Source organism: Cervus elaphus, chromosome 2 (assembly GCF_910594005.1).
Source record: "Cervus elaphus chromosome 2, mCerEla1.1, whole genome shotgun sequence".
Taxonomy (NCBI): Eukaryota; Metazoa; Chordata; class Mammalia; order Artiodactyla; family Cervidae; genus Cervus; species Cervus elaphus.
In genome coordinates, this window is record NC_057816.1 from 3056875 (window position 1) to 3071768 (window position 14894).

General features: G+C 55.3%; 1 protein-coding gene across 2 annotated transcripts in view; it reads left to right on the plus strand.

The window, feature by feature from the left end:
- The window catches only part of SHANK2 (SH3 and multiple ankyrin repeat domains 2), a 554292-nt gene that overhangs the window by 125754 nt on the left and 413644 nt on the right, over window positions 1-14894 (plus strand). For both annotated transcript variants that reach the window (XM_043924118.1, XM_043924122.1), the window contains 3 exons: window positions 2355-2506; window positions 3506-3673; window positions 11022-11138. In XM_043924118.1, coding sequence (XP_043780053.1) covers window positions 2355-2506; window positions 3506-3673; window positions 11022-11138 — 437 coding nt within the window. The remainder of the gene's footprint in view (window positions 1-2354; window positions 2507-3505; window positions 3674-11021; window positions 11139-14894) is intronic.

The following is a 14894-nucleotide window of genomic DNA, read 5'->3' on the forward strand; positions in this document are numbered from 1 at the left end:
CGAGCATCTCCTTGGTGCTCCCATCCACCCACGTGGGGTCTAAGCTGGGGGTCTCTCCTGACCTTGCCAGGGTGGGTCCTGGCTGGATCTGAACGTGCCAAGTCTGCAGAGTCGGTCGACGAGGGCCTCTGAAATTCTCATGACATGGTTACAGGTCACTCACTGTCCCTGGATGGCGTCCAGGGGCTGAGGTCCCGTCTATGCAGGAGACACGCAGCCCCCGACCGGATGTCTGCTCCCCTCCACCTGCCTGCGTGCCCAGCGCTGGCCCCCGGGGGGCGGCCGGGCCAGAGGGCTCTGTGATGTGGAGTGTCATCATCTACCAGCACCCCGCTCTTAGACAGCGGTCTCAGTGTAAAGTGACATTGAGGTTGTCAGCTATGAAAACACTGCTGCATAAACAAAACATTTCTCCTTTGGACCGCCTGGCTTTGGCACTGGCCAAGTGCAGACTGTCAGTAAGAAAGGAAAACCCGCATCGTTTGGAAGGTTGACCTTGCCCTGGGTGCCGTCAGCACGGATGTGCGCTCATATCACACACGAGGAGCTGCTGTAACAGACTTGACTTTGGAGGGTGGTTGCTGGCGGCTCCTGACGACCCCATCCTTACGCCCTTCCCAGGTCACCCTCACCCACACCTTCCTGCAGTGACCTTTCTCTGCCGGGTGTGGCTGGGCCGAGGCATCGAGGGCCTGGCCCCCTCCCGCTCCCATCTCCGGCGGGTGGGGGTCTTTCTCTGAGTCTCTTTCTCTCTGCCCATCAGCCCTGTGTCCACACCGCTGCCCATGATCCCAGCCAGTCTGGATTCCCAAACACCTTCTCCAAGTCCTGATTTTCTTGCCTTGCTGATGTTTTTTGTGTAGGGAATGTCCCCACGGTCCTTTAGTTGTCCCAGAAAACTCCTTTGTTTAAATATCTCTGCATGAGAGGGCGCCTCTGGTAGATTTTCAGCAGGGATGTGTCTGTGGCATTTGTGAGCGTCACACCATTTCCCTCAGAAGAGAACACATAAGTTGTGTGTTCACACACTCTGGGGTGTGTCTACCTGCTGCAGACAAGTTACAAGGAGCAGGTTAAACCCATGGGTCTCACCACGAAAAGTCAAGGCACAGAGGGATTCCAGCAGTGCATTTTAAAAGCCCCCAAAACAAAGCCCATTTGCCGATAGATCAATGTCGGAATTACAAATAGAAGGGAGTCGTCAATCTGAATTTGTGATGAAGAAGTTGCCTTTTCTCAGGGTGCAGGGTGATGTGTTGCTGACAGGTGGTCTGAAGGGAATTCTGCCCCCAGGTGATAACCCACTTCTCTTACTCTTGAAACTTGCTCAAGGCTAGAACGACTCATTATTAACTATCAGTGTTTCAGGGGAGCCTGTGTGTTGTCATATTACTCCTTGCCCTTCACTGTAAGTTAAGAGCCTCTCAAATTAGCCACATCAGGGTCATGCAGTCTGCCCGACAGGGGTGATGGTGGGAACGCAAGGGACAGTGAGCAGAGCTGTCTGATGACAGAGACTCGTCCTCAGCCACAGCCGCCTGCAGACTGGCCCACCTGGCCAGTGTGGGGCCCCTTCCTGACCCCTGTCCCCACGCAGGCGGACTTCTGCCTTCTGTCCCGGGCTTTGGAGATTGGTCCTTGTTTGCGTTGGTCCCCTCCCATCGTGATGACTGTCGGGGTCTCTGTGCTGGCTCAGTGGCGACCCCTGGGGGGCGCGAGCCTGTGTCTTAACCCACGTTGGTTTCCCTTCAGCTCAGCCCCTGGCGTCTCCCAAGGTGCCTGTGGATGTCATGAAACTGACATGAGAAAGGCAGGCATCTGCCTTTCCAGTCTTTTAATTTTGTTTTAACTTATTTATTTTTTACTTTCTGGCTGCACCCTGCCTCACGTGGGATCTTAGTTCCCCGACCAATGATTGAACCCATGACCCCAGCAGTGGAAGCATGGAGTCTTAACCACTGGACCGCCAGGGAAGCCCCTTCCTCTGCATCTTTACCTGCAGCCCTGACGGATGGGTCCTCCTGTAGGGAGGCGTCCACTGGGGCTGCGGGATTCTCTGTGCTGTGGGCAGAGGCGGCAGAGGCCGCTTCTCGGACGCAGGGCCCACGAGGCGATGAGGTTGAATGTTGCCTCTGCCCCCATTGTAGTTTGCATGTGACCCCGAGAGTCACTGCCGTCGCCTCTAGGGTTGCCAGAGCCAGGCTGGAACTGCATGGACGGTTGGGGTCAGCAGGTGTGTGGGGGCCGTGTTACTCTGGGGGAGTCAGTTTGTCAAACTCTTTGGGATGTTTGAACTTGGCCGCGGGGGTGATATGACTGGGCTGGTTCTAACGCGCGTGTTTTTGGGCCCCTAGAGACTCCCCTGACCTTGGCTGCTCAGCTGGACGACCCTGTGGAGATGATCAAGGCCCTCCGGAACGGCGGGGCCCACCTGGACTTCCGCGCCAAGGATGGCATGACAGCCCTGCACAAAGCCGCCCGCACCAGGAACCTGCTGGCCCTGAAGGTGACACAGGGCCCGTCTCACACGGGGACGCCCCCTCGTCTGACCCCCTGCATCTGCCCTGAACCCCTTCCTGCCCCACAACAGCCTCCCCAGGGTGACCCCAAAGTTGGGTTCTCACTGGAGCTGCAAGCTGATCACAAAAAGTCCTCTTTCCCTTCCGTTTCAACCGAAGGGCTTGTATTTTCAGCTCAAACCTCCTCTTCCCTCCTCTTCCTCCCTAGAAAGGTGGGTTTGAGCTGAAAATATGAGCCCTTCGGCTGAAACAGAAGGGCTGCAAATCCAGCCTGAGGCCACTGAGCTAGCCTCGCTGCTGCCACCCCTTTCCTGGACACTGGGAACCGACGCTGGGGGACAGGGGGTGGGCCTCAGCCCCATCTCGCTCCCCACACTGTTACTCAAGCACGCTCTACCAGCCCAGGCTCTGCCGTGCCGTGGAGCGTGGGACAGCGGGGCTCAGGGCCCCGGCCCGCTCTCTGTCAGGGCGAAGAGGGAAGGAGGCCCACTGCTGTGGGCAGAGGACCCCCAGATGGTGCTCTTCTATAAAGCAGATTTCTTAACTTCATAGCGGCCGCCCTTGTTCAGCTGGCTTCCTTGGAAATCACGTGTTTGTGACGACTCGGGCTCGTTTCACCCCTGCAGGATACGCACAGAGATGGTTTACACTGTACTTTTAGGTTCAACAGTACAACTCTTTCCTGCAAATGTCGTCTCCCCCCTCACTCTCCACTGGTCCGCGGGGGTCAGCCGGGCAGCAGGTACTGCCCGAGGGTCACCTGTGCAGAACGCCTCCATCCCCTGGGTGTGTAAGTGTGTGTGCGTGCCTGGCACCAGATGCTGTTTCAGTTCCAGGAGGCCAGGAGAAGTACAGGAACCCGGGGCTAATGGTCACCTGGGCCTGGGAGCAGGGAGCATGACCCTCCTCTTCCTTCTTGATTGATTCACTCCTGCAGAAGGGGCCACGAGACCAGTGACCTCACGTTGGTGTATTTTTTTTTTCAGACCCTCTTGGAGCTTGGCGCATCCCCGGATTACAAGGACAGCTACGGCCTGACCCCGCTGTATCACACGGCGGTGGTCGGGGGCGACCCCTGCTGCTGTGAGCTGCTGCTCCACGAGCACGCGGCCGTGAGCTGCAAGGACGAGAACGGCTGGCACGAGATCCACCAGGTGCGCGGGGCTGCCCTCACCTGCCAGCCGGGCGGTCGGGGCTGGGGTGCAAGGCGAGCACCCCTCCGTAGGAGCCATGGGTGCCCCGGGCGCCCCCCAGCCCGAGCCCCCCGATAGAGCCTGGGACCAGGGGCTTTCTGAGTGTGGGCGACCCAGCGCAGGGCCCGATGTCCTTGCACGAGGCGCAGGTTTCCGAGACCCCCTGCAGCAGCGGGGCTGGGGGAGTGTCGGCTGCGGTCGTGGAGGAAAGAGAATCCACCTGGTGGCTCCAATGAAGCGTCTTTAGTGGACGGAGGGCACGGAGAGGAGACAGTGTTCGGGGAAGCGAGCGGAGCCTGCAGAGGAGGGCGCCCAGAGCTGGGCAGAGTCAGGGAGGACGAGCAGAGTCAGGGAGGATGCGCAGAAGAGGCACCTGCGGCTCCATCCTCCCGCCCTCCCATTGGCTCAGTCCCTCCAGAGCCAGCCAATCAGAGAGCCCGGTGGTGCAGGGGCGGACCTGAGGGCCTCCCTGCGGATGGAGGGGAGAGAGAGGGGCAGGGATATCCCGCCAGGAGGTCATGGAAGAGGCTCTGATGGCCTCACGCTCGGCCTTTACATTGCAGTGACTTTCACTGCTTCTCAGTGTCTTTCACTGTCTTTCCTTTCGACACCGTCGCCTTATGCACCTGCCCATCTCAGCAGGTTGACGCACCCACCCACGGCAGGCGGAGGGGTGCGGGGGTGCGGAGGTGGGCCCGCCCCAGCCAGGTGCGCCTAGCGTTCAGTTCTGGCGCGTCCGTGCAGTATGGAGGAGCATCCGGTTCCCTCCTGTGGTGTGAGCCGGGGGTGGCGGGCCTCTGCAACCCTGCTCACCAGGCCTCCGTTTGCTCGTCTGTGAAGTGGGCTCAGCAGGGCCTCCCACACTCTCAGGCAGTAGAAAGGATGGAACGCTGGCTCTCTCAGGACTCGAGGCTGTGTTACTGGTGAGGCTGAGGGCCCCGTGAGAGGACAGCTGCTTGGCGAAGGAGTCTCGTGTTTCCATAGGACTGGCCCACATGGGGCACCTCCTTGTCTTCCTCCTTCCCTGATTCCCTCTAATTCTATTTGGGAGATGTGAGATTTCTTCCTTGAGCTGTCAGTACAGCTTATTCTGGGCTGGGGTTGCAGATTTCCACCCACCCCCCCCCCCCCCCCCGCCAGCATGGCCTGGGCCACCTGAGCAAGTGTTTTAGCCTCTCTGAACTTCTTTGCTAAATCTCTAAAGTTAGCTGAGTAACAATGCAAAGAGCTCTTGAGACAGTTAAATGACACACTTATAGTGCCTGGCATCTAGTAAGTGCTCAGTAAGTGCTGGCCACGCCCTCATCGTCATCATTATCACCTGGCCACACCCCGTCTTCACATCTTTATAATCTGGCCACGCCCCCATCACCACCATCTTTATCTGGCCACACCCCCATCGCCATCATTACCTGGCCACGCCTTCACTATCCCCACCACCATCACCCGGCCACGCCCCCACTATCCCCATCATCATCTGGCCACGCCCCCATCACTCAGCCTCACCGTATCCTCTTGGCCCTGTCTGGTTCTGTCTCTAAGGAATGATGCTTGACAGAGGGCACCTAACCCGTTTGCTCACAGGCCTTCACACAGATCTCATTTGATTTCCTGCAACAATTTTCTTAAGGATGTTTACCTTTTGGTCTTAATTTGTATTGGTTGCTGTTTATTATTTATCATTTTCAAATGAGAAGCTTTAGCCTTAAGGCAATTACAGCTTTGGGCCACTGCTCCCTCCTGTCCCTCTTCCTCACAGGGCTAAGCCCTGCTCACCCTCAGACCCGGGCTCCAAGTCCTTGGCGCTTCCCCGACCCCACAGTCATGGGACAGGCCCCCCGGAGGTTCCCTGACGGCACTCACAGCCGGGTGTGGTTCTGGGTCTGTGTGGGCGCTGCATGCTGACTGTTCTGCTGTCATATCTCCAGCTTGTCTTACAGAGCACGTGCTGTAGGAGAAATGCCTCAGCGTGATGTGGACTTAGGTAGTTTTGCTTGTGGCACAGACCCAAGCGGAAGCCTTTGCAATGCGATGAACTCTGCTTTGCTCTAGTTGCATTGCGCAACCCCAGGGGGCGCTGTTCCACGTGCTGTACATTTATTTAGGCTTGTAGCTGTATCACAGCAGGTGTCCAGCAGGTGGCAGTGCAGTGCCTGGAGGAAGGAGCAGTCTTTCTTCCCTCATTTGCACGTATCCTGTGTTTGGCTAGTGGTGGGTGGAGGGGGACGCTCAGCATAGGTGAGGGAATCCCAGATCCCAGATTCTGTGGGGAGTCTCCTCCGAATGCACCTGCCCAGGAGATTTGCAGGAAGTGGTTGCGGGATGGAGCCCCAGACACATGCATTTTCCAAAAAGAGTCTCAGAAGAAAATAGTTAAGCTACGTGAATGTAGGGGGTGCTGTTTTACATTCTAGTTACTTTCTGACCTCTGTCAATCCTTTTAATCTGTCTCCCAAGGGCCAGAAAGCACAACACCCTTTTCAAATAAAGGACAAAGGGTTAGCATGACTTATCTTGGGGGGAAGACACATTTTTAATAAGCTTTGAGGTCTTTTTGTCAAACAAGTACTAATTTATCTTCTTTTAAAACTGAGTGAATAATTTCAAACTTAAAGAGGGCTTGCAGGAGCAAATACAGAGAAACCTCGGTACTCAGAGACCACATCTGAGTTTTTCCCATTGCCCCAGTAATGACAAACACAGTAAAAGGACATGGGACCTCCCAGATGGTGCTGGTGGTAAAGAACACACTTGCCGATGTAGGAGACGTAAGAGATGCTGGTTGACCCCTGGGTCGGGAAGATCCCCTGGAGGAGTGCGTGGCAACCCACTCCAGTATTCTTGCCTGAAGACTCCCGTGGACAGAGGAGCCTGGAGGGCTACAGTCCACAGGGTCATGAAAAGTCAGACACGACGGAAGTTACTTGGCACGCAAGGTGAAAAGATCCAGGCTGGGAGCCTGCAGGAATCCTTCCATCTGGCAGAGTTCATCCGTCTTCCCTTGGTTCTCTCAGGGGCCTCTTCTGAAGGTTACAGGGTGGTCACGTGGAGACTGTTGCCTGATGTGGATTTGCTCAGTGCTTCCTGGTGATGAGATGCATGATGGGCATTTTTGCAGGAATATCGTGGAGGGGACGTGTGTTTCTGGCGGTCCAATCTGGGGGCAGTGGTGACCGTGTGCCCTCACTGGTGATGTTCACTCTGACCCCTGCTCACCTGGAATCTGCCGGGTTCTCCACCGCACTTTTCTCTTCCCTTTGTAGTCAGGGAGTATTTGAGAAAGCCCGTTTCCCCGTCTCCCTCTCACCTGCTAGTTTTAGCATGCATTGGTATTTCTTGCCTGAATTAAGTAATTAACTGCTAAATGGAGATTTTCCTACTCCCATCCTTCCTTCTCACACTAATTAGTTGGCTTTCTATTATCAGAAGGTGCTTTCTCTTCCTGTTTGTTTATTCACTTGTTTATAGTAATGTGGTTTCATGGATTTCTGTTTGTTCAAGAGGTAGCTGTCTGTTAATGTTATCCCACTTCAGGTCCAGGGAGTCCCTTCAGGATGGCCTGTGTGTCCTGTGGACACATCCTCATCCTTTTTCCTTCGGGCTCAGCAAGGTATTCCAAGCTCATCTTATTTTTTCATGCCTCAGCCCTCGAATCAGCCATCTCTGCTAGGAGTCCCAATTCTTTGGAGTCTTGAGTGGTGTTTAGAGCCCAAGATCTGGGTATTAAGTGTGCTCACTGCTCCTGGGCTGTTACTGACCCCAGGCCCTCTCAGAGGGGGTTGTTGTTTCGTCTCCCAGTCATGTCTGACTCTTTGCGACCCCATAGACTGTAGCCCACCAGGCTCCTCTGTCCATGGGATTTCCCAGACAAGAACACTAGAGTGGGTTGCCATTTCCTTCCCCAGAGGATCTTCCCAACCCAGGGACTGAAGCTACATCTCCTACGTTGGCCAGCGGGTTCTTTACAGCTGAGCCAGCAGGAAAGCTCCTCCTGTTCTGCTCCACCTCTAAGTGGTGGGTGCCCAAGGCTCTGCCCTTGTTCCCTCTCCTCTAAATGCTCTTTCTAAGCGACTACATTCAGACCTGCGGGTTTAAATATCCTCTCTTAGACTGAACCAGCAAAACCACCATCATTCAGCCATTTTTTACAAGAAGTGGCTATTTCACACGATTTCAGTCCATATCTGCCAACAGATTCCACAAGTTGTTTCAACTCTGACTCTCCTTGAAACTCTAAACTGGCACATGCAAATACTTGGGTGGCATTGCCACAGAGGAGTCTCATAAACATGGGATAGCCTGTTTTGGTGAAAACAGAAATTTTGATTTATCGTTTCTCAGTTCTTGAGACCTTCACTTCTCATTTCCCCCCTGTAGGTTAACACCACCCTCATCCAATCTTTTGCCAAAGCCAGAAACTCAGGTGCGTGTGTGTGTTAGGTCAGCGTTAGGGGCGTGTGTCCACATACATCCAGGCATGCCTGCACAGTTACTCTTTTGCTTTTCTATTGAAAACCGAAATCTCCTATTGAAATACCTCTTTTTCTGGTCCAGTGCCACAGAGGTTCCTCTCGTTTCCTCCTGCACTGCATCACTGACTCCCTCCTTTGACACTGGGAAACCTGCTCCCGTTTCCCTTCATTTATCCACCTGTTTCTCACTCAAATGACTGCAGCCGGTCTGCTCACTCCTTTGGCCACCACCTCGCCCCGATTCCCTCCTCCCTTTCCTGTGCGCCAGGCCGCTTCTTCAGCAAACACGGCTTCTGTCACGTAACAGTTCAGTTCAATCTCTCAGTCGTGTCCGACTCTGCGACCCCATGAACCAAGGCACGCCAGGCCTCCCTGTCCATCATCAACTCCCAGAATTTACCCAAACTCATGTCCATTGAGTTGGTGATGCCATCCAAGCATCTCATCCTCTGTCGTCCCCTTCTCCTCCTGCCCTCAGTCTATCCCAGCATCAGGGTCTTTTCAAATGAGGCAGGTCTTTGCATCAGGTGGCCAAAGTCACATAACAGCCAGTGGTTTAAGAGAAGAGAGGCGCAAAGATGATCCTTTAGAAAAGCGATTATGGGAGTTTGTTGTTCCAACACTTGTATGAATTTTCTGGTTTTGCTTGTTTTCAGACACTGGGCTCTGAGAAAGCCAGGGGTGGAGAGGAAGCCCTTAAGGGGTTCTTTCCCAGACAGTCTGCCCAGGGTTAGCGGCGCTATTTTGTCTCTTCGCATTGATCGTGTCGTGACCCTTGGTGAGGAGAGCGAGACACGATCCCATGATGTCGCATAAAACCTCACAATTTCAGATTAACCGTGGGAAGGGGGAGGATGGGTGTGGAGCGACTGTTAAATTTTTTTATGCCAATGCAGCTCTCTTCGCTTCTGACTATAGGGTAGTTAAGCCGAATACAGTCTTGCTTCCTGGAAGGCCTTTGGAGAGAGTGGTTTGGCGAGGGCTCCTTCAATTTGAGGATCAAAAATCTCAAACTGATATAAGGGGAAAATTAAAATTATGCCTCGGCTTACGTCCTGAAGAGCCCCAGGCACAGTTTTAGCTGAGAGGGGTTCACAGGGCGTTACCTTGGCAGTGTCTGTGTGTGTCTGTGTGTCTGTGTGTGTGTGTCTTGTTTTCTCTCTCCTGCCTTCAGCTCCCACTTTTCCCTTCCTCTGCGTTGGTGGCCCCGGCAGCTCTGAGCTTCTGTGGCTTTTTTTTTGCCGACCCTCCTGGAGGAAAGCGAGAACTTCATTTTCTCCGTCGTTCTGACAAATGTTTCAGCCTCCGTCTCCGCGGCTCCCGAGAGTCACTTGGGCATCCCCAGCCCACGCCCGTGGCCAGAAGCTAGAAAGTTCTGGGTGCGCTGTAGGCGTGGGGAGGGGCGGGCCGCCAGGCCTCTGGGAGCGGGGTCGGGGCCCCAGAGGAAGAGGCAGGCGCTATCGCCACGAAAAAGGAGGGTGGTGCAGGCAGGTAGAAGCAGCCTTGTCTCTGGTGATGATCTGCTCTATAAATGGCACCGGGGTTGAGAGTGGGTGTTTCTCAAGGTTTTTTTTTTTTAAGCTCATCCGATTACTAATCCCCCGTATCCTCCTGTCCTCTCTCCTCTGTTAATTGGCGAGGTGTAGCGCTCTTCTCTTGCACGGCACAGAGGTGGAAGTTCCGCTCAGCCTGTCTCAGTTATCAGAAAGGCAGGGCTAATGAGCTGAGCGCCAGCCCGACCCCGACGCCCCGCGGCTGCCCGTCCTGGCCAGGCCAGCTGTCTGCTCTCTGCCCGGCGCGCCCCGCCGTCCGTGTTTGCAGTCCTGGGTCCAGACCCTGTTCCCTAGCCTCTCGCGTCTCCCCGTCCGCGTTGTCGCCCCGATACGGGGACAAGGGGTCTCACACCTCGGAGCTGTGCACCGCTGGGGGTGCGGGCGGTGCTGCTGGATGCGGTGGGGTTAGTCGGGTAGGACCTGCTGCCCAGGTCAGGAGACCCCCCCCAGCCTCTGGACCCCCCGCTGGAGCTGACCAGCCCCTGCCCGCCCCCAGCCTCAATGCCAGGTCTCCCCGCTTGCTGTGGGGGGTGGGGGGCAGGCCTATTCCTGAGCATCACTGGGGGTCTTTTCAGGCCCCGTATTCACGTGACTCATGTGAACCCCTCGAGGAGTAGGGTTTCTGTTGGCACGTGAAGACATAGGCTCAGAGCGAAAGCTCTGGAAAATCAAGCCAGATTTGGTTGAGCCCAGAACCCTGTTGGCTCATAAATCCCACGTCACCCCCAGAAGGGCTCAGAAACGTGTAAATCACGCTGTGGGGCCACCTCCCCTGCCGCCGGCATCCCTTCAGGGTGGGTTCATGTTAAAGTCTTAGTGGGGCTGCCCCTGCCTGGAGGACAGGACAGGACAGGGGGGCGGGGTCTCTCCCCAGGACACAACAGGTCCTCGCCCACCCACAGATGTTCTCATGGGTCATCCTGGGGTCGGGGGGGCTTGGATTAGCAAGGCCAGGCACCGAGCATCCTGATCCCCATTTCCTGGGGCCGGTCACTGAGGCCAGGGGGCAAAGAAATACCCCCTGGGGCATGTCTCTCTGGGGTTCCCCTCCTGCGGGGGCCAGTGGAAGGAATGGGTGACCCTTTACGCAGACCCACCCCTCTGTTGAGCACAATCCTCAGTCCTGTTGCGAGCCCCTTTCCTGCTCCCCACCCTGGGGTCTGTCGTGGGGGGCCTGGTCCAGATGCACGAGCGGGCCGTGAGCTGTGCCGGCTGCCCCGTCAGCTCTGGGGGAGCCGGGTGTGCCCCAGGCAGCCCCGCTCACGGTGTGGACTCTCATTTCAGGCCTGCAGGTACGGCCACGTGCAGCATCTGGAGCACCTGCTCTTCTACGGGGCCGACATGGGGGCCCAGAATGCCTCGGGGAACACCGCCCTGCACGTCTGCGCCCTCTACAACCAGGTCAGTGAGCCGGCATGCGCCCCACACCCTCCGCGACTGTGCACCCCGCGGCCGGGCTGTGCCCAGCGCTTTGCAGGAGGGTGTCCAGTCCCAGCTGCTGTAATGAAGCCCCACAGACGGGGCGGCCTAAACAGCAGATGTTTTCTTCCTCACAGTTCTGGCTGCACGTCCCAGACCAAGGGGCCACCCTGCTTGGTTCCAGGGCAAGGCTGTCTGCCCACTTTGGGTTTGCCTGGCCCCTTTCGGCTGTGTCCTCCCTTATGCATAGACAAAACCAGCCATCCACTGTCTCTTCTGCCAAGGATGCTAATCCTATCAGATCAGGGCCCCACCCTCACAGCCTCATTTAACCTAATCACCTCTTAAAGACCCATCTCCAGACAGTCACACTGGGGGTTAGGGCTTCAAGGTAGCACAGACCCTCAATGCTTAGCTGGGAGAGGTCCTCACCAGCTTCTTTGAGGATGGTTATCCCTATCGTGCGAGCTTCCCAGGTGGCGCTAGTGGTAAAGAACCTACCTGCCAAATGCAGGAGACATAAGAAAATCAGGTTCCATCCCTGGGTTGGAAAGATCCCCTGGAGAAGGAAATGGTAACCCACTCCAGTATTCTTGCCTGGAGAATCCCATGGACAGAGGAGCCCGGTGGGCTACAGTCCATGGGGTCACAAAAAGCTGGACACGACTGAAGTGACTTAGCACACACGACACACAGATCCCTGTCATAGAAGGAGAAGCTGAGTCATGGGCAGTGAGAGGAGGGTCCTGGACGCAGCTGGTAGGGTCAGAACTGGGCAGAAACCCCCCACAGCAGAGTCTGCAGTTACCATGTCTCACGTACCCCACAGCGGGCCTCCCCTGAGGCCTGGAGGCGGGCAGGTAGGAGCCGTGAAATGGGGATGGGAGCGGCTGGCTGACAGAGCCCCCAAGATGATTTTGGCACCCCGCTGAATGCCAGCGGGACTGCCGTGTAACAACACAAGGCTTCCATCGTATGTACACACATGCCCCTGGTGGGCCTTTTCTGTATAATTCCTTCTTGCGTGCTAAGTCGCTTCAGTCATGTCCAACTCTCTTGTGACCCCATGGACTGTAGGCTGTCAGGCTCCTCTGTCCATGAGATTTTCCAGGCAAGAAGTGGGTTGCCATGCCCTCCTCCAAGAGACCTTTCCTACTTAGGGCTGGAACCCACATCTCTTATGTCTCCTGCATTGGCAGGTGGGTTCTTTACCATGAGCAACACCTTGGAAACCTAATTCCTTGTTCACTGTGGTTAAATAAGTAAAACAGAGCCAATGTTTGACCGTCTTAAGTGTGCAGTTAAGGTACGCATCTCAGTAGCGTTAAGTACGTTCACATTGCTGCACGAACATCACCCGCATCCGTCTGCAGAACTTTCCATCTCCCCAAACTGACACTCTGTCTCCATTAGCCCTCTGCCCGTCCCCTCCCCCAGCCCCCACCATCTGCTTTCTGTCTCTGTGAACTTGACAACTCTAGGGACCTCCTACAAGTGGAATCGCGTGGAATCAGATCTTACTTCCCTCAGTGTACTGTCCTCAAGTTCATCCAGGTTGTAGCTGTGTCACAGTTTTCTTCCTTTTTAAGGCTGAGTAATGTTCCCTCATCAGAGCTTTCAAAAGCCATAATAAACCTAGGCACCATATTAAAAAGCAGAGACATCACTTTGCAGACAAAGGTCCCTCTGGTCAAAGCTGTGGTTTTTCCAGTGGTCATGTATGAATGTGAGAGGTGGACTATAAAGAAGGCTGAGCACCGAAGCAGTGATGCTTCTGAATTGTGGTGTGGAAGAAGACTCTTGAGAGTCCCTTGAACTTCAAGGAGATGAAACCAGTCAATTCTAAAGGAAATCAACCCTGAATATTCACTGGAAGGACTGATGCTGAGGCTGAAGCTCCAATCCTTTGGCCACCTGATGCGAAGAGCCGACTCACTGGAAAAGACCCTGATGCTGGGAAAGGTTGAAGGAAGAAGGAGAAGGGGATGACAGAGGATGAGACGGTTGGATGGCATCACTGACTCAGTGGACGTGAGTTTGAGCAAGCCCTGGGAGATGGTGAAGGACAGGGCAGCCTGGCGTGCTGCAGCCCATGGTCGCAGAGAGTCGGACACGAGTGAGTGACGGAACAGCGGCAGCAGTGTCCCCTTGTGTAGATGGAGCACGTTTTATCGTCTCATCCGTCAGGGGACGCGGGCTGCGGTGAACACAGGAGTGCAGACCTCTCTCTTCAGGACCCCGCTCACTTTTGGCTCCACGAGTGGGGCCTTGATGTGAGCAAGTTTATGTAAAGCCCTTGCTCTCCCGGGTGAGAGGGACTGAAAACTCAGGCGCGCTGGGTTGCCCGCATGCTCAGAGAGCAGCAGGGGGTGGGATGCGAGCCCTGCCCTCCAGGCAAGACTCCGAAGTGACGGGAGTCACTTTGCCCTGGAAAACTCCCGTGCATTCTTCACAGCCCAGTTGAGATACCTGCCCTCAGTCAAGCCTTTCCTTGATGAGCCCCTGAAAGAATGAGTTGCGCTTTTCACGCCATAGCCCTTTGCAGCACAGCCCAGGGGAACTGCCCAGAGCCAGGTCATTATTAGGCCTTACCTGTCTTCCCTGCAGGCGTCCCCTTGCCCCTTGGGCCCACCTTCTCAGGGACACAAGCCGCCATCTCTCAGGGTGCCCCCTGCTCCTGGCACAGAAGAGCAGCTTGGCCAGATGGGGCTGGGGAAGCATTTCAGTGTGACTTCAAGGGATTTCCTGAAAGCTGCTGGCCTGCTCCTTAATGAAAGCATATTGATGGGATTTGCACACAGCTGGGGCCCTAGGTGTTCCAAGGCACAGGGATGCTGGAATGGATTTATTAGCGCGGGGATATCTTGCTCGGCTGGGCTAGAAAAACACACGTCACGAGGCTTGGCTTTGGCTGGTAAAACATCTGTGCCAACATGTGCTTCTTAATTATTGCCTTAGACGGGGAAAGCATTCCTTAATTTTCCCTGGTAGATTTTAAGCATATTTTATCATGGGGGGGGAAAAAAACCTAAACAGAAAACTGTGTTTTCTGTCTCTTGAAATAATGGAGGACGGGATGATCTTTGAAAGTGTAACCTTTTTTATTGGAATGTTGGGAACTTGTGTTCTGAGTTATTTGTGGGGCTGTGTTCCCTCTGTGTCCTCTGGACCTGTCCTCATTCCAAACACCGATGGCTTTGGGATGACCCAGAGCCGCCCAGGGCTTGTAGGAAGACCCTGCCTCTTTTGCCTTGGGTTAGAGAGGCCAGCAGACTTTTTCTATAAAGAGTCTCTGAGTGAATATTCTGGCTTTTCAGACCACATGGACGTCTTCACAGCTACTCCACTCTGCCTCTGCAGTGTGAACTTAGCCACAGGCGATATGCAGATTAATGTGTGGCTGTGCGCCAATAAAACTTTATTTATAAACCAGGCAGTGGGCCAGTTTAGCCTGTGGGCCCCAGTTTGCCAGGCCCAGGCACAGAAGGCTGCATCTGGTCTCTCAGCAGATGTAAGTTAAGGACAGACTCCCTGCTCCAGGCCGCGTGCCTTCCTCCCAGCGTGCTGGGGAGCCTGGCCGGGGCATGAGAGCTGTCTCCTCTCCAGGGTCCTGGGCCCGCCTGCTGCCGTCCAGCCCTACCCACCTGACCCTCCGCAGCAGCACAGGTAGAAATAAATGCCTTTGGGGCCCCTCCCGCTTTGGACACCCAGCCTTGCACTCTGTCCCAGAGGCCATCA